The 27,470-nt window shown below is 41.9% G+C and overlaps 1 protein-coding gene across 4 annotated transcripts in view; it reads left to right on the top strand.

The window, feature by feature from the left end:
• MARCHF5 (membrane associated ring-CH-type finger 5) overlaps window positions 1-16,936 on the top strand; it is a 74,814-nt gene extending 57,878 nt beyond the window's left edge. For all 4 annotated transcript variants that reach the window (XM_073353915.1, XM_073353912.1, XM_073353913.2 and 1 more), the window contains 4 exons: window positions 473-603; window positions 5,269-5,452; window positions 5,928-6,094; window positions 14,532-16,936. In XM_073353915.1, the coding sequence (XP_073210016.1) occupies window positions 473-603; window positions 5,269-5,452; window positions 5,928-6,094; window positions 14,532-14,648 (599 nt within the window). In that variant the 3' untranslated portion in view covers window positions 14,649-16,936. The remainder of the gene's footprint in view (window positions 1-472; window positions 604-5,268; window positions 5,453-5,927; window positions 6,095-14,531) is intronic.
• Window positions 16,937-27,470: the final 10,534 nt, after the last annotated feature.

Below are 27,470 nucleotides of genomic sequence, written 5' to 3'. Positions count from 1 at the left end.
GGGGTCTACCTGATCACCGTATTCAGGGTTGGGAAGAAATTTCCCCCCACGTCAAATTGACAGGGACCTAGGGCTTTTTAGCCTTCTGTGGCATGGGGCAGGGGTCACGTGCTAGGATCATCTGGGTATATCTCACTAAATCAGTTCATTTCAGGGGCCTCGGGGATTGGTGCACCTCAGTCCCTCCTGTTCTCTGTGTGGCGCACAATAGTCTCCTGAGGGCTGTAATGCTTTGGTCTAATTCTGGTTGTTTGACTTGTGTGGGGGTGGCATTTGGGGGCCTGTGATATAGAGGGGGTCAGACTAGATGTTCTGGTGACATCTGACCTTAAACTGACATCTGACACCCTGACCTTAAACTCCGATTGTGACTCTAAAGTCTGCTAAATTAATCAGTTTACTCAATAATATACAATTGTTGCTTTTTTATTACAATATCCTTTTTGAAACATCCTTCTCCTTTCTGTTGTAGGTCCAGTTGTTTATGTCTTGGACCTTGCAGATCGGCTGATCTCAAAGGCATGTCCATTTGCTGCAGCAGGAATAATGGTGGGCTCTATCTACTGGACAGCTGTCACCTACGGAGCTGTGACAGTGATGCAGGTTCAAATTCACTTTTTTTTCTTGTGTTACTACTTTTGAAATAATTTTCTTAAAATTCTCTTAGCTGAGTTTTTTCCTTTTGTATTTTAAAACTGGTGGTAGTTCAGAGCTGAAACTTTAGAAACATACATCCAGCTGAGTGTGACACAGAGTAACTAGTGTCATCTATTCTTTAGTTCAGAGGCAATGATTTCTTGACATATGAAAGGACTATAAAAGCACCGTTGGTAGAAGATTCTAAAACAGTAGCCTGATACTGATGTGTACAACAGGGATTCCAACTGTCTCCTATGTTAACTTGCATGAAGAGAACTTTTTGACCATTTCCATCATATTCATCATCATGACAAGACTACAGGGATGCGGTCTCCTTGCAGATTCAGCACATTCTGGACATAAATAGAATACATGGCCAGACCATCTTAAGGACCTAGCCAGAGACCACCTCAGTCTCTGGCTAGGTCCTTAAGATGGTCTGGCCATGTATTCTATTTATGTCCAGACTTGGCCATGCTGGTTTTGTTCAGACTTTTCTAATGGTGATGGAACTTACAATGTGAATCTTTTATTTTTAATTGTTGAGTTTGGGTCCAAAGTAATTTTTTAAAAAAAATCAGAGCACTGAAAAACTGAAGCATTGGATGGTTTATAGGGTTGGTAACAGAATATCGAGCTTTTCCAGTTGCCTGCTCAAATCCAGTGCATGGTTAATAGTGACTGAAAGCTGTTATTGCTGATGGCTGTTTTCCCATTGTGAAATAAGTTGTCCTTGACCTCAGTCTATTTCCTAGAGAAAAAGTGTCACCTACAAAATTAGTAATAATTGGAAGTCTATAAAGGGGCTATTGATTGAACAGACATGAAAACAAAACTTCATATTTACTTATGGAATCCTGCCTCTTTACGGTTGAGGCCTGGTGGTAAGACAGGGTGGAAAATCCTGCTTTACCATTGCCTTTGTTGTACAAAGGGAACTTAAATCCACTTTCCAGAGTAGAATTGCACTTCATGTAAAACAACAACAAAAAACTCCTAGCATATTGAGGGGTTCCATGTTTACTTTCTCCCAGTGACTCCACATCAAGCGTACTCAGTTAAAATGAAAAGCTGTTTCTTTTCTGTCATTCCTGCAAACCTGCACTTTAACCATAGCAAAAATGCTGGAGGCTGCTAATCTTGCCTATGTGAGTTTTCCCACATGATCTACCCCAATTCAACTGACTTGGTGGAAAGTTTTTCTAAAAATGATCTGCGTTAGACAAGACCAAAATGAGCTCTTCCACGGAATTTACAGCCAGAAAGGCCATTATGATCACCTCGTCTGATGACTTAATACAATCCAAATAATTCTACCCAGTAACTCCTACATCAAGCCCACAATTTGTGATTGAGCTAGATCATTTGTTTTGATTTACTTCAATCTTTATTTACTAAGAGAGGATTCAGAAATTTATTTATGGTAGCTGCTACCAAATAGATTGCACAGCATAAACATATAATTTTAAAATGAAGTTGGCAAGCTAGAGAGTCTAAGTGAGTCTTAAATATTTAACTAGCCACATTAACTATTATTATTTCTTCCTGGCCTGAACTGTTTTTTGTAGAGTTGCTGTGTACTTTTAAAATCTTTACTGTGCTCCACCTCAGGAGGTGGAACAATTTTGTTATCATACCTGTGTATGCTTGTAAGGCCCTTTCAGGATGGAAGGTATTATTTGCATACAGTAAATGGCAGATTCGGGCCCTAATTTTGGATCCCTTTGATGATAGCTCTGCCAGTGTAAAGGGGCTGCATAAACCCAGCAGAAACAGCTACAGCATAGTGGTAGTCCTAAATCTGAATGACGTATGAGTCTAATCCTTAAAACATTGGCTAAATCCCAGGTGTTTAATCTGAACTGGCTAATTTCTTAAGATATCTTGTGGTCCTTGATTGGGAGAATGGCAGGTTGGGGGCACTATGCTGGGGGAGCAGTGAGGTTTTTGTTTGCTATAAGGTGAGGCAGTCTAGAATTGTATGAAGAGTGAATTCACACTCACTCCCTTTTCCTCTTCCTAGGCGCCACTTGGTTATGGATAGTGTAACCTCTCTCCTGTTAAGTGTCAGATCCCTCTCCCTCTGTCTGAGGGCCAGAGGAGAGAGGCACTAAGAGTAAGTCTACACTTAAAATGTTGCAGCGCTTCAGTGTAGACACAACCTATGTCAACGGGAGGGCTTCTCTTGTCAGTGTAGGTACTCCACCTCCTCAAGAGGCAGTAGTTAGATCGACAGAATTCTTCTGTGGACCTAGTGCTGTCTACACCAGGAGTTAGGTCTGTATAGCTATGTGTCTCAGAGATGTGGATTTTTTGCATCCTTGAGAGACATAGCTGTACTGATCCAAGTTCGTAGTGTAGACCAGGCCTAAGTTAGGGCTTGTCTACACTACCATGCAAGGTCAATCTAAGATACACAACTTCAGCTACGTGAATAGCGTAGCTGAAGTCAACATACTTAGATCTATTTACTGAGGTAAGTCAACAGCTGACACTCTCCTGTCAACTCTGCTTGCGCTCCTCGTTCCGGTGGAGTACTGGAGTCGACAGGAGAGCGCTCAGTGGTCAATTTATCGCATCTATACTAGACGTGATAAATCGACCCCTGCTGTATTGATCGTTGCCCGCCGATCCGGGCAGGTAGTGTAGACAAGCCCTGAGTTGCAGATATTCAACTACAGCTGGGTTGGAATCGATATGGAGCAAACAGTGCTACTTCACTGGATTGCTGGGCCAGTAAGAAATAAAGCAGGTAGGCACTTCTGAAACTATTGTAGCCCCATGGGGAAGGGACATAGTGAACCAGAAGAGAGAGAATAAGAGGCTTGGATCCTTGGGGTGGGAGAGGAAGTTGAGGAGCAGGATAAGAGTCTTCTAGTTAACTCTCAGTTGGGAGGAGGTTGGTCACAAAGCTGAAGACAAATTCTTCATGCATGTCTTTGATGCTCTAAGAATTAATTTTACTCATTTAGAATTTTTTGGGCCGCAGTAACTTCAGCTAATATCAGTATTACAGGCTGTGGTGACTGATGCACCCTTCAAAAAATTTTGGAAGAATAAAGTAGACTTTCATACTTAACTGAAAAAAAAAACTTCTAGAAGTGCTGTTGAGAGTCACACTGCAGCTATTTATTATCACAATATTTTCCTACCTGCCATCACACCCATTCTACTGAAGCTCTATTTCTGTTTTTGTTTTTTTAAGTGATCTTAAACAGTCTGTTCTCTGTGTTCTACCAAATAAAGCCTATGCTGCTTATTTGTTTTGATACAAACATACTAGGACAGTTGGTGTCTAAGACAACCAGTGCTCGTTACATTTCTCGCTTTTGCGCTCTGCTTGGACTATCATTTGAAGGTCATGCAAAAGTTCATTCTTTCTAGAGGTGCATCAGTGATGGTAGCAGCCTTGGTCAGTTTTGCCACACAAGACCCAGAGGACAGGTACAATTTTCAAAATTTAATGTCTCTCAGTTCTCAACCTATCAAAAGTCTACTCTCAAGACTGTCTACAAAATTGTGTGTTTTTGAACATGTGCCTGTATCTTAACAAGTATTTAAATCTGAGTAGAGATTTGAGCCTTTTGAATGAATAGAGCATTTCAAGTCTTTTTCTTGTTGAAACAAGACGAGAGCACTTAGTCTGACAGTTGGCTTGGCTGGTCTTGACCCACACCAGATAAAATGCATGACATTAAATACTCTTAAATAGGGATAGTTGGCTTGTGACATGTTGCTAAAAATATACTACTAGTCACTTTTTACCATGAGGCTTAAGTGTGACCTTAATTGTAGTTTTGACACTGCAAAAAAATCAGATTTTACTGTTGCACTAAGAAATTATTTTAAACCGTCAGTAATAAAATTACCAAGTCCAAATAAAGGTAAATCTTTTATTTTAGATTAGTATGTAGCATACAGAATTAGAAGTATAATTGCTGTTTTTGTTGCATGGTATCAGATGTTAACCTTAGTTTTAAAAAATGCTCATTTACATAAGAAGCTGCATGTGCAACTGGTGTTGTCATAGTGGGAAAATAGATTTTTTTTTTTTTATGATGCACAGAGAAGGAATACACATCACTAGTATGCCCTCTCTCATGCTCTACTTCTAAATAGTATCTCAGGCCATTAATCAGAAGATTCAGCTATTGATTTGTATTCTTAAATCATAGCGGCTGAGCAATTTTAAATCTCAGAATTAAAATTAATCTTTCCAAAGTTATGTGACCTTCTGGGGATTTTAGAAAACATGCTATTGTACTATAAGGTAGCTTTAAAATATCTCAGAGACTTTACGTTATTTCTATATAAACATCACTAGGAGTAAGTATATGGAGAAGCACATCTGCCCCTTTCTGGGTAAGAAGGAATTAATTATGTAATGACTCACTAATGCCAGATGAGTCAGGCAAGAACTGGTAACTCACCAACAGCAAATATGATAAGCAGTGAAGGGCACCACATGAGAGATTTAAGCTTCAGGTAAAATTTTTAATAGGATTATTTTAAAATTTAGATGCCTAGATAGTTCAATACAAACCAGTAAAATCTTTCAGAACTAGACGCTTAAAGTATGTCCACTGCACAATAACCATCTGACACTAAAACTTTTTGAACATTTCACAGGTTGTAGGTCATAAAGAAGGTCTTGATGTCATGGAGAGAGCTGATCCTTTATTTCTTTTGATTGGACTTCCTACCATCCCAGTCATGCTGATACTGGGCAAGATGATTCGCTGGGAAGACTATGTGCTCAGACTGTGGCGCAAATATTCTAACAAACTGCAAATTCTGAATAGTATATTTCCAGGTAATGCAATTAAATCTAAATGAAATATGAAGTCTGTGCTCTGCCCAGGCGAGGTGGGGTGTCGAGGGCAGTTTCCCTATCTGTAATGGGGATAATAATGCTCCTTTCCCTTTGACCCTTTGTCTAGTTTATTTTGATTATATGATCTTAAAGGCAGGGACTGTCTCTTACTGTGTGATTGTACAGTGCCTAGCCCAATAGGGCCCTGAACTCTGAGGCCTCTATGCTCCATTGTAGTGAAAATATTAAAATAAAAGAACTATAATTGAAATTTTAGTGTGAAAAGCTAAAAGTTGATGCTTAAAAATAATTTCCTCATTTAATAGAAATAGAATACTTACTGGAGAGAGGGATGCTTTATAATAAAATTGTTAGATTGTAGAAAACTAATTAGATTTGAAAGGCTAGATTCATAATGAAAACAAAGTTTTAAGTCTTCTTTAGTTTGTTAGTTGGCAATATGATTTTTCTCTAGGAATTGGATGTCCTGTTCCTCGTATTCCAGCTGAGGCCAACCCACTAGCAGATCACGTCTCTGCTACTCGTATTCTGTGTGGAGCTCTTGTTTTTCCAACCATTGCCACCATAGTTGGCAAGCTGATGTTCAGCAGTGTTAATTCTAATTTACAAAGGACAATCCTGGTAAGATGATTTAAGAAGAATGTTTTTCAGAAATGGCAATAATAATGGTATATGGAGTTGTAGTAAATATTCTGTGTGAGCAGAAGGTAAAAGGAACGTACATGGAAGTAGAATTTAGAATGGTAGTTGACTGATGTGCTTTTTCATAGGATGAGTATTTTCAAGATGCCTTGTCTAGAGCAGCAGTTCTCAAACTGTGGGTTGGGACTCGAAAGTGGGTTGCGACCCCGTTTTATGGGGTCGCCAGAGCTGGTGTTAGACTTGCTAGGGCTGTAGTTGAAGCCTGAGCTCCACTGCCATGGGCTGGAACCGAAGCTGAAGGGCTTCAGCCCTGGGTGGCGGGGCTCAGGTTACAGGCCTCCCACCTGGGATTGAAGTCCTTGGGCTTCAGCTTTGGCTCCCTCCCCCCCTCATGGAGCAGTGGGGCTTTGGGCCCTCCTGCGCTGGGTGGTGGGGCTCAGGCTTTGTCCCCCCATGTCCCTGCACCCGGGACAGCGGGGCTCAGGCTTCAGGTCCCCCCCCCTCCTGGGGTCATGTAGTAGTTTTTGTTGACAGAAGGGGATCATGGTGCAATGAAGTTTGAGAACCCCTGGTCTAGACAGTGGGCTGGAATCACCAATGTAATTTAATCTAAAATGGTAAATTAATCTGGACCCAGAATCCTAGACAGGACTTAAAAACAGACAAACAAAAAAAACCTACAAGTCAAAGATCTAAATAAAGTAGACAGAGGGTGATGGGGAGGGGACCCACCAGTGACTTCCAGGGGAAAAGCCCTGGTGAAAGGCCCAGTGTGTAGGGTCTGGTCACAGGAATGTGCCTCTTTGTTTCTGAATAGTAAGTGTATAAATTGGACTCCCTTACTGCTTTGGTGTCTGAACAAGAGAGAGAATAATCTCTTCCCCCACCCAAAGCTTGCTGCCTGCTGTTGCGGGAGGGAGAGCAGGGAGCTGAGGGATCCTCCCTTATGAATAACTCAAGTGCCTGCTGCTTCTGCTCATGACCTCCCCAAAAGCAGCTGTTAATGAGACTGATATGCTTGTCTGTTTCACTGGTTTCTCTGCCACACCAGCCACTATCCTTCTCAATACCAACAGTAAAATCACTTCAAAGCCTTGTCAATTTTTGTGCTCCTACTTTGGTTTGGGAAAGCTATGACCAACAGCAGCAGAGCCACTAGAACAGACTAAGACTTTGTCTTCATGGGGGGTTTAGCTCACACTGAGTTGACATGCGCTATTTGGTATACTATATATAAGCCGTACTAATTATGTACACAGGGCTGTGCCCTCTTTCAATTTGCATCATTGTGCACCCATGGCAGTTAATTGCTATGTAGGAAGTGCGTGGCATGGGAGGGTATGCCGTGGTCCTGTGTCTTTGCTGTTGAGCAGTGTTCATTCTGGGATTTGTCTCACCTCACGTTGTGGGATGCATAGCAGAAGTCAGGTGGAAGCCAGTAAAATTCTGTGGCTTGAGGTCAGATTAAAAAACCAGCCCCATGATTCCACTCTCTCCATCCTATGCTTTGTCTCTTTGTCGGGGGCTAGTGCCATTTTCAAATTGCTGTTGGCCATCATGGACCTAGCAATCAATGCTCTGTGCCACTATGCTGACAACCACAAACACACGTAAGCTGCTTAGGCTTTATTTTGAGCTCTTGAAGCCAAGTGGCTTCAATTTTGGTCTTCACCTACCACACCACTGAGCAGATGATGGGACAACTGTAGCTTCAGCAATAGCAGAGGAAGAAGAGGAGGACACTGAACTACTACTACGTGAGCTGTTCCTGGAGCAGCTTTACATAGTGCAGCGCCATTGCTGGGCTTGGGAACCCAGCATCAATCCCTGGGAAAGGATTGTTCTGCAGATCTGGGATGACCAGGAATAGGGAGAGAATTTCAGGACACTGAAGATTTTTTTTTTTTTTTTTTAAATCTGTGCTGAACTAGCCCCAGAGCTGCAGCAACACTGTACCAACTGTGGCAGAGCTCCAGCCTTGTCCCCGTGAGTCCCGCGCTTCCAGGCTGTTTGTCAGCCTCAGAGGCTTATTGTGATCCTCCACATAGCCCTTCTCTCTCTGGGGCCAGGGTACAATTTACTGAGCCCTTTTCATCATAAGCCAGCAAGGAGGTTGGTGAGAGAACTCTGTCTCTGTTGTCCCTACAGGCTTATTCCAGAACAGTTTAGCCTCCTGTCTTGACAGGGACCTGTCTTCCCCTCCCAGGAGGTGTTTCTGTAGTGGCTGGTTGGGGGGAACCTGGGTCCGCCCTCTGCTCTGGGTTCCAGCCCAGGGACCCTAATGGCAGCAGCTATTGGCAGCCAACCTTTCCCTGCCAGAGTTGCTACATTTCCTTGGGCCACTTCCCCACAGCTCCCCCGCTTCTCTCTTAACGTGTTCTTCACCCTTACCTTTGGGCTCCCTTTCCAGTGGCTTGAGGGTGTCTTCATTACCCAGCCCTTCAGCCGCACTTCCTCTCCTCGGCCTGACTGGAGTGAGCCCTTTTAAGCCAATGGGGCCTTAATTGGAGACAGGTGTTCTCATTAGCCTAACGGGTTCAACTGACTCTTTGCAGGCAAATTGAAGTCATGTGTCCACCCTAGCCTGGAGCAGCCCCTGCTCTGGTCAGTCAGGGAACAGAAAACTGCTTATCCAATGGCCAGTATATCTGCCTTCTACTACTCTCCTGTACCCAACTGGCCTGGGTCTATCACACAACATACAGTGCCCTGTACCCATGGAGAAGCTGGTCGCCATTGCCATCTGTAAGTTGGTCACCTATAAAGGTTGCTTAATCATAGAATCATAGAATATCAGGGTTGGAAGGGACCTCAGGAGGTCATCTAGTCCAACCCCCTGCTCAAAGCAGGACCAATCCCCAATTAAATCATCCCAGCCAGGGCTTTGTCAAGCCTGACCTTAAAAACTTCTAAGGAAGGAGATTCTACCACCTCCTAGGTAACGCATTCCAGTGTTTCACCACCCTCTTAGTGAAAAAGTTTTTCCTAATATCTAACCTAAACCTCCCCCACTGCAACTTGAGACCATTACTCCTCGTTTTGTCCTCTTCTACCACCTAGAATAGTCTAGAACCATCCTCTCTGGAACCACCTCTCAGGTAGTTGAAAGCAGCTATCAAATCTCACCTCATTCTTCTCTTCTGCAGACTAAACAATCCCAGTTCCCTCAGCCTCTCCTCTTAAGTCATGTGTTCCAGACCCCTAATCATTTTTGTTGCCCTTCGCTGGACTCTCTCCAATTTATCCACATCCTTCGTGTAGTGTGGGGCCCAAAACTGGACAGAGTACTCCAGATGAGGCCTCAGCAATGTCAAATAGAGGGGAACGATCACGTCCCTCGATCTGCTCGCTACGCCCCTACTTATACATCCCAAAATGCCATTGGCCTTCTTGGCAACAAGGGCACACTGCTGACTCATATCCAGCTTCTCGTCCACTGTCACCCCTAGGTCCTTTTCCGCAGAACTGCTGCCTAGCCATTCGGTCCCTAGTCTGTAGCTGTGCCTTGGGTTCTTCTGTCCTAAGTGCAGGACCCTGCATCTATCCTTATTGAACCTCATCAGATTTCTTTTGGCCCAATCCTCCAATTTGTCTAGGTCCCTCTGTATCCTATCCCTGCCCTCCAGCGTATCTACCACTCCTCACAGTTTAGTATCATCCGCAGATTTGCTGAGAGTGCAATCCACACCATCCTCCAGATCATTTATGAAGATATTGAACAAAACCAGCCCCAGGACCGACCCCTGGGGCACTCCACTTGACACTGGCTGCTAACTAGACATGGAGCCATTGATCACTACCCGTTGAGCCCGACAATCTAGCCAACTTTCTACCCACCTTATAGTGCATTCATCCAGCCCATACTTCTTTAACTTACTGACAAGAATACTGTGGGAGACCGTGTCAAAAGCTTTGCTAAAGTCAAGAAAAATACATCCACTGCTTTCCCTTCATCCACAGAACCAGTAATCTCATCATAGAAGGTGATTAGATTAGTCAGGCATGACCTTCCCTTGGTGAATCCATGCTGACTGTTCCTGATCACTTTCCTCTCGTGTAAGTGCTTCAGGATTGATTCTTTGAGGACCTGCTCCATGATTTTTCCGGGGACTGAGGTGAGGCTGACTGGCCTGTAGTTCCCAGGATCCTCCTTCTTCCCTTTTTTAAAGATTGGCACTACATTAGCCTTTTTCCAGTCATCTGGGACTTCCCCCGTTCGCCACGAGTTTTCAAAGATAATGGCCAATGGCTCTGCAATCACAGCCGCCAATTCCTTTAGCACTGTCGGATGCAACTCGTCCGCCCCATGGACTTGTGCACGTCCAGCTTTTCTAAATAGTCCCTAACCACCTCTTTCTCCACAGAGGGCTGGCCATCTATTCCCCATGTTGTGATGCCCAGCGCAGCAGTCTGGGAGCTGACCTTGTTAGTGAAGACAGAGGCAAAAAAAGCATTGAGTACATTAGCTTTTTCCACATCCTCTGTCACTAGGTTGCCTCCCTCATTCATTAAGGGGCCCACACTTTCCTTGGCTTTCTTCTTGTTGCCAACATACCTGAAGAAACCCTTCTTGTTACTCTTGACATCTCTTGCTAGCTGCAGCTCCAGGTGCGATTTGGCCCTCCTGATTTCATTCCTACATGCCCGAGCAATATTTTTATACTCTTCCCTGGTCATATGTCCAACCTTCCACTTCTTGTAAGCTTCTTTTTTATGTTTAAGATCCGCTAGGATTTCACCGTTAAGCCAAGCTGGTCGCCTGCCATATTTACTATTCTTTCGACTCATCGGGATGGTTTGTCCCTGTAACCTCAACAGGGATTCCTTGAAATACAGCCAGCTCTCCTGGACTCCTTTCCCCTTCATGTTAGTCCCCCAGGGGTTCCTACCCATCCGTTCCCTGAGGGAGTCGAAGTCTGCTTTCCTGAAATCCAGGGTCCATATCCTGCTGCTTACCTTTCTTCCCTGCGTCAGGATCCTGAACTCAACCAACTCATGGTCACTGCCTCCCAGATTCCCATCCACTTTTGCTTCCCCCACTAATTCTTCCCAGTTTGTTAGCAGCAGGCCAAGAAAAGCTCCCCCCCAGTTGGCTCCTCTAGCACTTGCACCAGGAAATTGTCCCCTACGCTTTCCAAAAACTTCCTGGATTGTCTATGCACCGCTGTATTGCTCTCCCAGCAGATATCAGGAAAATTAAAGTCACCCATGAGAACCAGGACGTGCGATCTAGTAGTTTCTGCGAGCTGCCGGAAGAAAGCCTCATCTACCTCATCCCACTGGTCTGGTGGTCTATAGCAGACTCCCACCACTACATCACTTTGGTTGCTCACACTTCTAAACTTAATCCAGAGACACAGGTTTTTCTGCAGTTTCGTACCGGAGCTCTGAGCAGTCATACTGCTCCCTTACATACAGTGCTACTCCCCCACCTTTTCTGCCCTGCCTGTCCTTCCTGAACAGTTTATAACTATCCATGACAGTACTCCAGTCATGTGAGTTATCCCACCAAGTCTCTGTTATTCCAATCACGTCATAATTCCTTGACATCACCAGGACCTCCAGTTCTCCCTGCTTGTTTCTAAGGCTTTGTGCATTCATATATAAGCACTTGAGATAACCTGTTGATCGCCCCTCATTCTCAGTATGAGACAGGAGCCCTCCCCTCACCTGTTCATAGTCAACCCAATTTTGATGTAGGGAGATTGACTGTTGGGGCTGTTGTCATGCAAGTATGTGGTGCCATGCATAAGGTACTGTTGCACCAGGTTATAAAGGTTGGTGGTAATGCTCGGGAGATTGATGGCTTTTCACACATGGGGTTCCCAAACTGTATTGGGGCAGTTCATGGGATCCATGTGCCTAACGTTTGCTCCCTCCACCAGGCCTCTCAGCGTTTATAAACTGAAAGGGTATTGCTCCATGGTGCACCAAGGGCTGGTTGACCACCATATCAGGTTTACAGTAATAAATGCAGGATAGTCTGGAAAGGTCCACGATGCTAGGATCTTTCAGAACTCAGCTTTGTTTACCTTAAGGAATAAAGAACATTTTCCCCCACTATAGACATTATCCTGGGAGACCTGGCTTATCCGCTTCCCTGGTTAATGAAGGCATTCACTGGCTTCTGGGACAGAAGGACAGAACTGTTTAACTATCCCCTCAAGTTGCAGAATGACAGTGGAGCATGCATCTGAAAGGAAGATGGTGCAGTTTATGGGCTAGGTTGGAAGTTGTAAGAAAAACCTTGCCCAAGAAGATAGCTGCATGTTGTATTTTGCACAATATTTCTGAGAGTAAGAGAAAAAGCATTAATGGCTGGTGGGAGGCTGAGGTGCAGAGACTTGCTCCAACTTTTTGAACAGGCAGCATTTAGAACAGAGGTGACCAACCTGTGGCTCTGGAGCTACATGCGGCTCTTCAGAAGTTAATATGCGGCTCCTTGCATAGGCGCCAACTCCGGAGCTGGAGCTACAGGCGCCAACTTTCCAATGTGCTACAGGGCGCTCACATGCTCAACCCCTGGCTATGCCCCAGCCCCACTCCACTCCTTCCCCTGAGTCTGCCACACCCTTGCTCCTCCTCCCCCACCCCGAGCCTCCTGCACATGACAAAACTGCTGATCGCGGCGGGCAGGAGGCTCAGGGATGGAGAGTTAGGTGCTGATCGGCGGTGCTGCTGGCAGGTGGGAGACACTAGGGGTTAGGGGAGGAGCTGACGGGGGGCTGCTGATGTATTACTGTGGCTCTTTGGCAATGCTCATTGGTAAATTCTGGCTCCTTCTCAGGTTCAGGTTGGCCACCCCTGCTCTAGAATATGGAAACGGCAAGGCAGTACTATCAGGGTTGCATACTGCTCTTACTTTGAGTCTCAGGCCTGACAAAGTGCAGCTGTACATCTAGCTGTTATCCTAGGCAGGAGTGAGCAGAATGGAGTGTGAGAATTGCAGGCTCTTTGATGGGTGGTAGAAGTGGCACGTTGTGGAACTCCTTATTGTATCTTAGGACATGCAAAATTTACTTTTTTTGGTATGTACCATGCATTGTGGACTCTCTATGAATGAATTTTTAATGGACTATATTATTAAACAGCTTGTTACATAACACCCATAAATAAAGCTTTAATTAAAACAACAATGAAACTGATCTTTAAAGCCTTGATCTCCAAACTTTTGAGGGTCATGCCCCCCTTACTCTTGTCCCCGCCCCTCTCCCCCAGAGCCAGGGCCGGGAGTGAGGCTACGGCTGCAGGGGGGAACGCGGACAGGAGTTAAGGGGGTGGGGGCTGGAGCTGGGGACGGGTCTGGAGTCCGGAGTGGGGCCTGGGACGAAGCCATGGCCAGAGGGTGGAGGCAGCAGCTGGGCCCGCAGCCGGATGTAGCTCTGCTCCCCGCCTCAGCCTTGGTCCTGGCCCCATGCCAGTTTTTAAAAGGTTGGAGTGGGCATCCAGTCAATTTGACCCTAGAGCAGTGGAGAGCACTCAGATAAAGAGATATATACCTGTCTGTTTTTTTCCATTCCATGCATCTGATGAAGTGGGTTTTAGCCCACAAAAGCTTATGCCCAAATAAATTTGTTAGTCTCTAAGTGCTAGAAGTACTCCTCGTTGTTTTTCTGATACAGACTAACATGACTATCACGCTGAAACCTATCTCCACAAAAGACATCTGCAAAAGAGTGGGGGAGAGCAGTTTGAGGACTGTCAAAGCAGTGCATGGCCCTAACTCAATTCACATTGAACTCAGTATGGTTTGAAAGAGGACTCCAAGGCTTGCATTAAATGCAAAGTTAGTGCGCTCTAACGAATTGCATCTTATGTATGCAGGCATTTTCACACCAGAATAACTCAAGTTAGTGTGGACTAAACCCCCTGTGTGGAAAAGACCTAAAGAAGATCACTTGAGATCTGTTCATGTGTTGGAAGGGTTTTTACAAGCATGAGGACTAAAGCCATATCTTTAATGAAAACTTAAGTTTTACAGAAATTGATGGTTTTTGATCCCTTCTGTATTTGCCAGAGGAAGTTCCCTAAATGCCCCTAAAAAGTGGATTTTTCAAGTTCTGATTAGTTTTTAGTGGGACTGTTAATTAGTGTGTTTATTATATATTCTGGGAAAATGTCTCGTTATTTAATATGATGGGTTTTCATTTTTTGTCAAAACTCATAAGTGAATAAAAGTTTCCAAAATTATTTATAAACCCAGCATGTAATCTTTATGTAACATGAACATTTGTAGTATTCTATTGTGACAGAAAATTTGCCTCATGTATTCATTCATAATTGTTCTAATTAGCTTAACTTCAAAGGAAATATTTCTTGATTATTTTTTGACCTTTTTTACAACTAAGAAGAAAACTATGATAAGATGTGATGCTGAACTTGTTCTGTAAATCTTAAAAATTTCTCTTTATTTCAGGGTGGAATTGCTTTTGTTGCTATAAAAGGAGCTTTTAAAGTTTACTTCAAACAGCAGCAATATTTACGTCAAGCTCACCGCAAAATTTTAAATTACCCTGAGCAAGAAGGAGCATAAGGCTGTGATCTCCAGCTGTCATACAATCTCATCTACCAGATTCTCTTGATGTATAGATTCCATCGTTATTGCACAGTAGTGGAGAATTGTGATAAGTGGCTGCTCCTATTTTTTCTTCAAATATAATAAAGCACTTTCTTGTGGCAGGGTAAATCCGCTCAGTAATCACTGAACCTAAGAATGTGATTTGTTCTCATTTTTGTATATTTCCTTTGTGAGAGGCAGGCATCTGAATCTATCACATATGCTGAATTAAAAAAAAAATGAAATTGTGCAGTTGCTCATCAATGCACAGACTGTATCCAAATCCATTTTTTGTACACTTAATAAAGTATCTGCACAATATTTGCATACACAGACCATCCAATTCAACACTAAGGATATCACAGAGGGATTTTTTTTTTAAGAAATTTTGTTTGAGTAGGTTATTGCCAAGGAGAAATTTTTCTTGGATTTTAGCCAATAAGGATTCCCTTGTTCGCAGCTGAAGCTCTGCAATAGATGTAAAATAAGAGGCCTAAAATGTACACACAACATTGGATAGACCAGCAGAAGACTGATCCTTTTCTAAAGGGTCCACATAAGCCAACTTTGACCACCTAGAGTATGAGCTAGTACATGGCTTCCAGCTAATTTTGCTACTATCTAATTGTATTGTCTGCAATGTCTAGTATTGCTGTCATGGCTCCTTTGCTGTCTTGTAACTATTATTATTAGATCCACCTCTAGAGAAATTATTTGGGGAAGTGAATTTCAATCACTTATTTTTGTAATTAGAACAGCTGTTTAGTAATAGTAGATTGTATTTTGAGAGTTCCTTTGTGATTATGCAATTAACTACTCAAATAAATTATAGTAGAGACTAGCGAGCATTGGACAATGAGAAGGTAACTTGATTCTCATCAGTCAGTACACAGACTAAAGGATAAAACTTAATTCTCTAATCAATTAAGATAATTGATTGCAACAGTAAAAGCCTATTGTAAAAATGCAGTTTTTAGTGTCATGTCAAAAAGGGAGACACTAGCACTTAATCAGTAATTTTACTTGTTCATAACTCCACATTTTTCAATTGAAATTAGCAATTACTAATTACAATGTTAGTGTTAATTCTGAGTCCTGTTTGACAAACAATGTGGCCATTTCATATTAATGCAAGACTTAGCCTGGATTTACAGTAATTGCAGTTCTCTGTGCATAACAGTTGAATGATTTTTTTTTTTAAAGTTCTGATTCTTAAAGTTTCCTTTTTTTTTATTATTATTCATGATAGTATGTCAAATGCATGGAGAAGGGTAAGCATTCCTCATAGTGAAGTATTGGTAAGTAAATGTTGCTTTTCACCACAAATGAAGCAACTATAGAGTGGACTTCATGTCTAATTGCAATAACGTATGTTAGTGACACTTAAAAATGTGGTACCTTTTTTTATGTGTTACCTTTAAATATAGAATGTAATATTTTAGAAATGTATAAAAAGTATATACATGGCCAACAAGTATTCAGAAACTACAGTTGTTGAAAATTATACATGCATAGCTGATTTGAGATTCTTGCTAAAATTATTGATAAATTACTATAATCTTGTAAATCTGCTGATTATGTTGGTCTCAAAGATTGGTCTGACTTTTTTATATATTTATGTACACAGCAGCAGCCTCTGATTTTCTGTAATATAAGTTTTCAACCAATGTAATACATATTTCTTGCAGAATTCCTCAGTACAAGAAGACTTTTCAGTGGTCTTCACTGTATAGATTTCCAACCACTTTATAACTGGTTTTTAAAGTCTCATGCAGAATTTAATCGTGCAAAATATTTGTTTTGACATTTTGTTCCGTAGGAAAGCTGTCTTCTTTGAACCTGTTGTAAATCAGATGATTATAAAAGGAGTATAAAATGATTTAAACTTAGTGGCAGAGAGTTACTACTTTTGTTGCTGTATTGTAAAATCTTTTTAGTATTAATTATAACCACATTGGATTAGGTTGAATAAATATTTTTACATTATTTAGGTGTATTTTGTCCATTGAACAAATAGTGCCAAAGCCTATGATAGAAGTAGGTTTTAAAATTGATAACTATTGAATCAAAAAGTAGTATACCATTTCTTTTAAGTAGACACTCCAGGGTTAACCTTATGGAATTTAAGAAATACTCTCTTTTGGGGGGCGGGGGAGAATGGAGACCTAACTTTGAAGGTTCCATTTAGTTTGTGATTGAATTTTAAGCATTTCTCTTTCTCTCATTAATCAGTTATCAATAAATGATGAGTGCATCATCTGAAATCTGCCTATTTTTATAAAATCAAAGCCATTACTCTGATTTGAAGGACTTAGGATAACACTGCTTGGGGATTGGGTGGGACTGGATGGCTCTGGATTGGTAGTGCAGTACAAAATCTACTGCTCAATGAGGGAGGAGGATAGTGTGAGAAGACCTGAAACCCATACTAGCTAGTGATCAATGTGCATCCCACTACTTTCAGAGCAAGGAGCACTGGCCGACAGCATTCCAGCACATATTCGGCACCTTGGTTTGTCTTTGCCCTCCATTACATAAATATTTAGGTGCTACTTTTTCCTGGAGACCAGTTCAGTGATTTGCAAGCAGAATGTGTGTCTCTCTTCCACATCTTAAGCCTCATAGTTGAGAGGGGGGCCCTTCTGTCTTCATTCCTATTTTTGATTTGAAGGGGTTTGTGCCAACACTCGCTGTGCTAACTTGCTTTTCTGAGTTTCAGAGTTAGGGAGTTTGCCTATCTCAGTATATCCCTGTTGGAGTCATATCTCAAAAGGCAGCTGAAGGTCAATCCTATGTCATTGTTGCTTCTACCAATCTTTCACCTTTTCAGTTCTGATAATCACAGCACTTTGGAGCCACATACCTAGCACGGAAATGATGTTTATGTCTGCACTGCTGTTTGGAGGTGGGATGCCCAGTGCAGTTAGACTCATGTTTGCTCAGCTCAGGCTAGTGTGCTAAAAATAGCAGTGTGGATGTTGTGGCACTGGCAGCAGCTTGGGCTAGCCACCTGAGCTTGGACCCAGAGGGTCAGGTAGGCTTGGACTCTGGTGGCTAGCCAAAGCCAGTTGTGCAGTGTTCACACTGCTATTTTTAGTGCATTGGCTCAAGCTGCACTAGCATGAGTCTGTCTGCCTCCCTGCTTCAGTGTAGACATATCTCAATTCAGGAAAGAACTTTATGCTTAACTTAAAACATCCATAGGTGCTTAAGTGCTGTATAAGGTTGCTTTTCTCAATTGAGGCCTTAGTAGGAAAGGACAACAGCAGAAACTTTGAGGAGCCCTTCCCCTCTGTACAAAATGTTTCAAAAGGTGCTATAATGACCTTAACTCTCGGAAAAGCTTTCTGAAGCTGAAGATTCTTATGGTTTGGTTTAATTTGAAAATATTCCTATTAGGGCATTTTATCCTCAAAGCAGAAACTGCACCTTGAGCATTGGTTCTCTGCTTGCAGAGCTATTAAATTGATGTAGAGAACAAGGAAGGGGCATATAAATATCAGCTGGGTCATGGTCTGTCAATGACAAAGTCAATATACCTTTTTCGTCCCTATATTGGAGCTCTTTCAGATATGACAAGCAATGAGCACTTTTCTTCTAGCAGGTCATTGAGGGTGGTTATGCTTGCCTTTTGTCATTTCCAGAACTTCAGAAAGCCATGCAGGTTCCAGAGCTGCCATTTTGACTGCTTTAAGTTACACTGTTGAGTAGTAACTTAACTTTTAGCCTGTTTTGTGGGAGCTCCCATCCTGGATTGTAGTCTTTTTAGGATACATTTCTAGGATACATCTTTAGCTTAGTGGATACTTTCATATAGGCAACTTATGAAGAAAGGATTTACTGAAGCCAGAGAGTTGCTGAAGTTCCTACTATCAGAGGTACTTTGGATTAGCTATAATGCCAAAGCTTCCAATTATCATTTGCAGATCAATATATACATTTATACTTAGATAGTGATCTTTTGGTTCTAAAGGTCATGGCAAAGAGCAGAAGGCATTCGCTTTTACACTCTTCTAGATTACTAGAAATTCTGAATCACTTAAAGGTGGATTTTCCGCCCCCAGAAAATAATGCAGGAGAAAGTTGAAGTTGCATAACTATTTGTGGAAACTAAGCAGTTAATCTCTGCTTGATTTATGGAAGTACATAGCTCAGGGTTGTTGTTTTTTTACTGAATTTTCAATAGAACTGTAACCCATTTTTTTGTAGTGCTATGTACTTCCATAAATCAAGCAGAGATTAACTGCTTAGTTTCCACAAATAGTTTATTAACCAAAAATGCCAAAACAAGTATCAAAGAGTCTTAGCTGGCATCACATGGTGCTGGCTTTACCACCTCATTTCCAACTGATAGCAAAAATTACACATTTCCCCCCAATATTACTTCTACAAGGAAACAGGAGGTGAGGCAGTTGGACAATTTCTCTTAAAAATATGGTCTGCCCCTTGAGAGAGTTTAAGAATCTGTAACCTATCAATCTCCATTGGTCAGTTAAAAGATGTTCGTGTGCTCTGAAAATTTCATTGCTTCTGCCCCCATTCAGTACCATTAGCTGAAAGGGATTATTTCTGTTCATGCTGTACCAACTAAAAGAACGGTAGAAAAATTCAATTTTAGAAGCACAAAGAAATATCAGAAATTGCTTGAGTGCCCCAGCACAGCAGCCCCTGTCATACACTTCCCGTAGGCATGTCATTTAATGCTGGTTGACTAAGCCAGGAAAAAACTAGTATGTCCCTCTAAGTAGTGGGCCTCCAGACAAAGCATTATGCTGACAATTTTTTTTTAAATCAAACCCCATTACTGGTCTTACAATTTCCCAATGCCTCACAGTGACGTTTATATAGCATGGAATCCATACAAAAGACCAAAGCCCCTATATTTTCTCTTTTTTAGATACCATTCCATCTCCTCAGTACAGTTACTGATCCTTGTCTCCACCTAAGAGGAGGGCACGGGCCCAAAGGAGCAAGGAGGTGCAAAGGCAGCTTTAGACCTAGGGCCATCTGTGCACTGCTCTGGGACTTTACCGTAAGTTAGAGACAAGGGCTATTATGTGTCAATGTCCCCCCAACAGACAGTATTACAGTAGCTCATGGTCCCCATTCTAGAAATAGGGAAGTGGACTGGTGTGGGAGCTAGTACTCCATTTCCATCCCACTGGAAAAAACTCCCATGGCCAACCATGCCAGCGTTAGAGTCACTTTGCACTGGGATCCCACCCCCAGCACAACTGGAAAACAGCATTAATGTGTCTTCCGACAAAAATGAAATGAATTATTATTAATCAGGGTAACAACTGTCCTCAGCAATGCTACAGCACGAGAGGCCTCCATAGACTCACTTTCCATTAGAGATGCTGGGTTAAGATCTATACCTTGAGGCTGGTTTATATATTGGTAGTGACCTATGTCCACCTCGCAGCATTCAGGTTTTTGGATGAATGTCATATTCATACTTGGCCCCACTTTAACATGCAAGGTTATCACATTTCCTTCCATTTCAATTTACATATCTTAGTCCTTCTTCTGAACAAATTAAGGGTGAAAGATTCCCTCCACTTCAGTTGATGCTTCAGTCATCTATGGTGTATGTCTGATGTGTTCAGACCAAAATAAAGCAAGTCATTATTTGTCAACCAGAAGTGGAATGGAGCTGTTCCACCACCAATTTGGGCTGTTTTCAATACTAAAACTAAGATTACACTAATATATCTGACTTATAAAATGGCATTTCGTTACCTCACCTCCACAAACAGATAGTATTTGCTCTCATGATTCACAACACAGATCCTGGGTAAAGTTTTCAAGAGTGTGTAGTAACCCAAGATCTTGAGTCTTATTGCCTATTAATGAGTTAGACTCCTGAGAGGAATTTGAGGTAAATAAAATTAATTATGCAAACTGGAATTTGGTTCAGTGCTGGGGTTAAGTTTTTTTTTTTTTAAGTGTGCCATGGGGAAAGTATGAATCTCAGAATTACATCAAATTCAAAAGTCAGCAACACAGTGCAACCCGTGTCACATCAGGATAGTGTCCTCCTACCGATTTAGAAGTCCTCCTCCTATACCACCAACACTCCTTCTTTTAGCACCTATTTGTGCCTAAGAGGCTTCTCACCGATGTACTGAACTAGCCTGACCATGTTTAGCTGGGAAAAACTGACAAGATCACAGCTGGAGGTGCAGTTAGTTTGGCTCTTGACTTTACAGGTTCCTTATTTTCATATTGAGTGCTAAGATTCTTATTTACTTGCTAGCACTCAAGACTTTTTCACTGATACTCAATAAAATTAAACCGCTATCTTCTGTCTTTGTAGCACTAGTTCTCATTACTAAAATAACTATTATATAATTCTCCTGTCTTAACAGCATCTGCTTTCCCATCCTGTCTTTGATGCATACAAAGATTTGTGGCATCCACATCTTAGCTGTATGAAGAATGTCAAAACAAATTATGATGACTAAAACTGGACACCTTCAAAAGTCTGTACTGCAGTCAGCTTCAGGAGCCTCATTACAGGATAATTAGCTCTGCCTGATGACCCCCCAGGTAAAAAATTAACACTGCATTCTAAAATGCTCTGCACGACATCTGAATTTATCCCTTTTGACAGCTGCATGAACAGAGCATGTAAGGGAAGGAAAAACACACCAATTCCTTTTCTTGTACCTACCATATATACCTATGAGAGCCAATCAGTGAGCAGCATGTATGTAATAGGGTGTTGTGCATGAGTCTGATATCCACAAATCATGAAATACAGTATTGTTCAGTTTGAAGGATACAGTTTCCCCCATCCATGTTGTCAGTGTATTGTGATACAGAAAGAAAAGGAGTACTTGTGGCACCTTCGAGACTAACCAATTTATTTGAGCATAAGCTTTCGTGAGCTACAGCTCACTTCATCGGATGCATTGCATCCGATGAAATGAGCTGTAGCTCACGAAAGCTTATGCTCAAATAAATTGGTGATGCATCCGATGAAGTGAGCTGTAGCTCACGAAAGCTTATGCTCAAATAAATTGGTTAGTCTCTAAGGTGCCACAAGTACTCCTTTTCTTTTTGCAAATACAGACTAACACAGCTGTTACTCGGAAACTTATCTGATACAGAGCAATCCACAAGCAACTGTGTTTCAATATGGTCAGATGTAAAGTCATACATCTAGGAACAAAGAATGTAGCCATAGTGACAGGATGGGGGAACTGTCTTGGAAAGCAGTGGTTCTGAAAAGGACTTGGGGATCATGGTGGATAATCAGCTGAACATGAGCTCCCAGAGCATGGTGTAGCCAAAAGGGCTAGTGTGATCCTTGGATGTGTAAACCTGGGAATACTAAGCAGGAGCAGAGAGATTATATTACCTCTGTATTTGGCACTGGTGCAAACCACCATTGGAATACTTTGTTTAGTTCTGGGGTTCACAATTCAAGAAAGATGTTGAACAATTGGAGAGGGTTCAGAAATCAGCCTTGAAAGTGATTAACAGATTGGAAAACATTCCTTATATTAAAAAACTCAAGGAGCTCAAACTATTCAGCTTAAGGAAGAAAAGGTTGATTTGATCATAGTCCATAAGTACCTGTATGGAGAACAGAAAACTGATAATAGAGGGCTCTTCTAGCAGACAAAGGCATAACAAGATCCAATGACTGGAAATTGAAGCTAGACAAATTCCCACTAGAAATAAGATGCACATTTTTAACAGGAGGGTAGTTAACCATTGGAACAACTTACTAAAGTTTGTGGTGGATTCTCCATCACTGGCAATTTTTAAATCAAGACTGGATGTTTTTCTAAAAAGGTATGTTCTAGTTCAAAAGGAATTAATTCAAGAAAGTCTTAGGGCCTGTGTTATACAGGAGGTCAAGCTAAATGATTATAGTTGTCCCTTCTGGCCCTTCATTTTTCAGGTTCTTCCCACCAACTGCAGTTCCTAAACACAATTTACAGTAGTTGTGTCCTACCTTTAATTAGTTCAGCTTTCAAGTTGCAGGCAAACAAAACCTTCCTAAGCTGAATCCTAACCAGTGGTTCAAACTGAACCTAAAGGGAAAATGTCTAGTTATAATTGTCAAATTAGCAAGAAGAGTTGAGTCTAGAAATTATCTAGTTTGATACTTCTGCTTGGCTCATGAGGACCAAATCCTGAGTTAAGCCTTGAGATTCTTATCTATTGCTTGGATGAGGAACCTGAATGAAATGATGTTTTAGGGATGGCTTTAAGGACCGTTTTTATTTAGTCTGGGGCCAAGAATCCTGGAGGAAAGCTTGATGTCTCCTTTGTAGATGCATTATAGTTGATGTTTAAGGAGGCTTTCTGAATCTGGATGTCTGCAAACATCAGATCTGGGCCATGACTCGCTCTCTCAGGGCTTTTACTCTTTGTATTTTGTTCTCCTTTTTTGACCTATGCCGTTTTCTGAGTTAAGAGTTCAATTCATTTCTGGTTTAAAGTTTTTTAATTATAAGTTCCTTATTAAAGATCTTTATTCTATATAAATATTAAGCATTACTTATCTGCAGGTTGCAAGTCATAAAAACAACATTCTATATATGAAGTGGCTACCACCAATCATTTGGTGAATAATTTGAAAACATTTTATTCAGTGACCCCTTGTGTGATCTATAAGAGATACTTACTATTTAACCTGCTGATTTGGCATCTCCGTGAATAATATTTTGAGCTTAATGAATAGCTTATAAAGAGTAAAAGATGCAAGAACTACCGCTCTGATCCGTAAGAAATGTAAACCTTGTTCTTTGATGGTAGGCTACATACAGGTTTGGTGTAATAAAGTGAGTGTTTTATTAAACTAAAAATAAATGTCTCACCGTGATTGCAATAAATTTCTCAATCTAGAACTAGTAACGACAGATAACATTAAGAGTAGAACATTTTTAAGCATATAAGGAACCCAAGTTAAATGTCACCGTGATAATCCATAAAACAAGCTGTATGATAGATAAGAGGAACATCTGTTTATTCATACCCTAGTGTATTGATGAGGTTATGGTACTGTATAGCACACACAGAACAGCATGGAAGCATAGAACCCTGAAGCCAAATTTGAGCTATTCATTTTGAAAACAAGGGCCCTCAGAGGACCCTTGGGCTTCTCTTGCTTTAACCCTAAATGACCCCTAGTTCAACAAGAAATCAATTTGCATCAGGAAATTATGTCTGTTCCTTTGGTTATCCACCAGTGGTTGGGTCTTCAAAAGCTTAGTGCCCTGGTCTCTTATTGCCATGGTGTAATATCAGGACAACTAAAAGAGGCAGAGAGCCAACACATTATGGTTTAGCCCTTGAATGCCAAGGAACCTGGAAAAGGTGTGAATCTTTCTTCCTTGTACACAAATGCTTCTATCCATACTGAAATTGTGGTCTCTTTCCCCCTAGACAATATATATGGCAGGAACCTTTTCCCAAACCAACAGCCCTTCCAGTCCTCATACTTAGGTTATTCTGAATTATGCCAGAGACAAATAAGAGAGAACAGCACAGAGGAGTTGCAAGGGACAAAGATGTTTTCAGCTGAGATTGGAATGTGATGGAGAGACATCCAGTGTCCTAAAAAGATCTTCATAGGTATTACTAATGCTTAGGCAGTCTTTAGATTTAAAGCAAAATTCAAAAGTGGATCTGAGTCAAGAGGGGAGCTGGAGCAAAACTTTTTTGTGGCCCTCTCAAAAATGTATGATACACCAAATTTAGATTCCCGTAAACTCCCTCAGACTTGCACCCACTTACCAACATGCAATTTACATGTCCCAATGTACATCACTTCTGAATTTGTCCATTGATTATAAGCAAGCGTAAGGGACTCTAACCCATTCTCAAGGAAAGCTGGTGCAATTCACATACCAAGTGGCCAGAAGAGAGGAATTTAGCAAAGAAAATAAGGTGCAATTTAGAATAGACCTTTAACTTGCACCTTTTTCTGGCTCCATTTGCTAGTTATACCACTTTAGACTCTCTTGAACAATGGTAAACATCAGAACATAGAAAGCTCTAACATCACTTCTGTATTGGGGTCACATAGTTTTATTTTAAAGGAATCTGCTAAAGTAAAAAGTGACATGAGAAAAGACAAAAGTGAATTTAATAAAATGTCATAATTCAACATTTTAAATCACAGACCACAATGTTATTCAATTACAGCAAATGGGAATTTAAATAATTCAAAATGTTTCAAATCATACAGAGCAATTATTCAGTTGAGAACTCCAGCAAGAGTTCAAATCAGTCTTCAAAAGAGTGTTTATAAAGCACAACACTTTCTCTCAAGCCAAGAACTCTGCCATGTTCTTTTTCCACCTTCCAGTCTGAAAAGTGCTATTTATTCCTCTACAATATTTTTATACTCTTGCCAGAGTATCAAATTGGGTCCAATTTCCTCAAACCAGAAAAAAAATCTTTGTATTTTCATAGAGAGAGTGAGCTAAATTAAAGTTCTCAAATATGATGAGTCCTACCAGGAAGATCAGATCACTTAGCCTTTTAGTACTTTGTAGATCAAAGTCAACACCTGAAACTCCACCTGAAAAACAAATAGGCAGCCAGTTCTGATCACTGTGAGACAGTCCACATAACCAGCCAGCTGACACATTCTGCATCAGCTTCAGTTTCTGAATAGATGAAGCTGTAGCCTCTGTAAAGCTCAACACAGCAGTAAATTGTATATCTATCTGCTCTATGTGGAGAGAAAAATGCCACAGTGCTTTCCAGAAGATGAGTTTCCCCTGGTGTCCTTAAGCAAAATTTCCCTGTGTTTTATGTGTCTGGCTCCTGATCCCCACTAATGGAGAGCTCTTTGAGATGAAAAGCACTATAGGTACCTTAAAAAAAAAACCTAACACCTTTTGCCATTTAGGTTAAAATGTATTAAACATATACAATGTCTTCTCATACAAAGTCAAAGCACTGTGCAGGCACACTAATGAAGAACCCTTTAGATCAGTGGTTGTCAAACTTTTTTTTTTTTTTTTTTGCAGACTACTTGAAAATTGCTGAGGGTCTTGGTGGACCACTTAATGATCTTTCCAAATGTTGTTTGTACCATTAGCTAACTATTGTAAAGCGCTTTGGATAAAAATTGTTACTTTTTTTTGTTCTACAAATAAAAGCCCACAACTCATATTTTAATATCACTAGTCCTACCTTTCTAATGCGATGGATGTGCCCTCTCCCCCCCACCGCAGCAGCCTCCGAGCTGGGAAGGAGGGGGGGTCTCCCACTTTCTCCGGCACCGTGGAAGCCCCTGAGCTGGGGCTGGGATGGAGGGCTGTCTCTCCCCAGCAGCCGCAGCCCTGGAGCTGGGGAAGATTGCCTCTTTCTCTGGCTGCTGCAGCCCTGCACTTCCCAAATTCCCCCCACCCCCTCTTCTCTCCCCACTGCCCCCTCTGACCTACCCCTTATTCCCCATAAGGCCACTACCTCACCTTACATTTGCATCTTCTCCAGGGTCCAGGAACCTAATTAGTAGAGTCACGCCTGCCCTTTATTCTCGTGTGCGGCCGCCGAGGCGCGCACCTTAGAGGGAACTCTCCACAGACCACCTGAATGGAGCTCAGTCTGCGGACCAGTTTGAGAACCTCTGCTTTATATTATTTACCTTCCCGTTCTTCTCTTACTCTGGCTCACCTCAGCTTTTCCCTGACACACACTCTTTTGCTCTCTCAATTTCTTTACACTTTTTTGGATTTTTCTTTCATTAAAGCACCTTCCTTCTCTATTACATCTCTTGCTCCCATTCCAGCTCCCAACTCGTTTTCTACACAGACACGGGGAGGCTAAGATAAGATGAGGCTCACTCTGCAGCAGGTTTAGTAAAAAAATTATTCAACTCATAAGCTTTTTGGAACAGGGACATTGTCTGCCAGGTATAAGCACCAGGCACACTTAAAATAGCATAGATAGCTACATATACGAAGCTAGGGTTCAAAGTAAGCCTGGAATTTCAGTTTTAGAATACGCACTCTTCTCTGATCCTCTTCTTGCCCTGTGTCTGATGGAAGTCTAACTTCTGCACTTGCAGCTTCCCTTTAAACGTGCCCCGGCTACCCCAGAACGCCCTGCTTTGAAGGAGAAGAAAAAAGGTAATTAATCTTGATTCAGCCAGAGCCCATGCAGTGCGCGGGCACCACTGCTCTGCAGCATTCAGCTCAGGCAGTGCCAAACTGTGCCTCTTGCAGAATCCACGTTCACAGAGGGAAAGAAAAGAACTCTGCTCTGGAGAAGGCGGTGTTCATCCATGCTTCCAACCTGGCACAGCAGCACAGTGAGCAGAGCGCATACACACGCAAGGACCGTATGGCCTGGAGTAAATTAGTTATACTCAACCATCACAACTCCCGGGCTATAGCAAGGCTGGGAGAGGAATGTCTGCAATTTAAAATCTTTTTTAAAAATTTTCTACTCCCAGCTCTCATGACTGCTACAGTCAGATGGTATTTAAGTGGATGGTATTTGGGGGTTTATTGCATTGCAAGTTTTTACTTCCTGGAAGGCTGAAAATGTTTTGTGCTGGGATTATAGACCCCCATCCTGTGCATGAGAGGGGAATGGGGCTTAGGGCTGTTGCAAGGCAACAGCTGGAATAGCAAGTACCAACCAGGGACAGCAGGCTTTTGGCAGCGGGAGCAGCAGACACTGGGTTTCCTCTGTACTCAGCTCTGCCCCAGCTTCAGGTGCAGAAGCCCAGTATTGAGCAGGGGCGGGCAGCTGCTGCTGTGGTGAAGGTACCTCCTGCAGAGCTACTCCTGACTTCTAACTGGAAGTGGAATTTCTCAC

The sequence above is a fragment of the Lepidochelys kempii genome, chromosome 7, assembly GCF_965140285.1.
Source record: "Lepidochelys kempii isolate rLepKem1 chromosome 7, rLepKem1.hap1, whole genome shotgun sequence".
NCBI classification, from domain to species: Eukaryota; Metazoa; Chordata; order Testudines; family Cheloniidae; genus Lepidochelys; species Lepidochelys kempii.
Note: the sequence above shows the minus strand (reverse complement) of the source record. Positions and strands in the feature narration are given on the sequence as shown.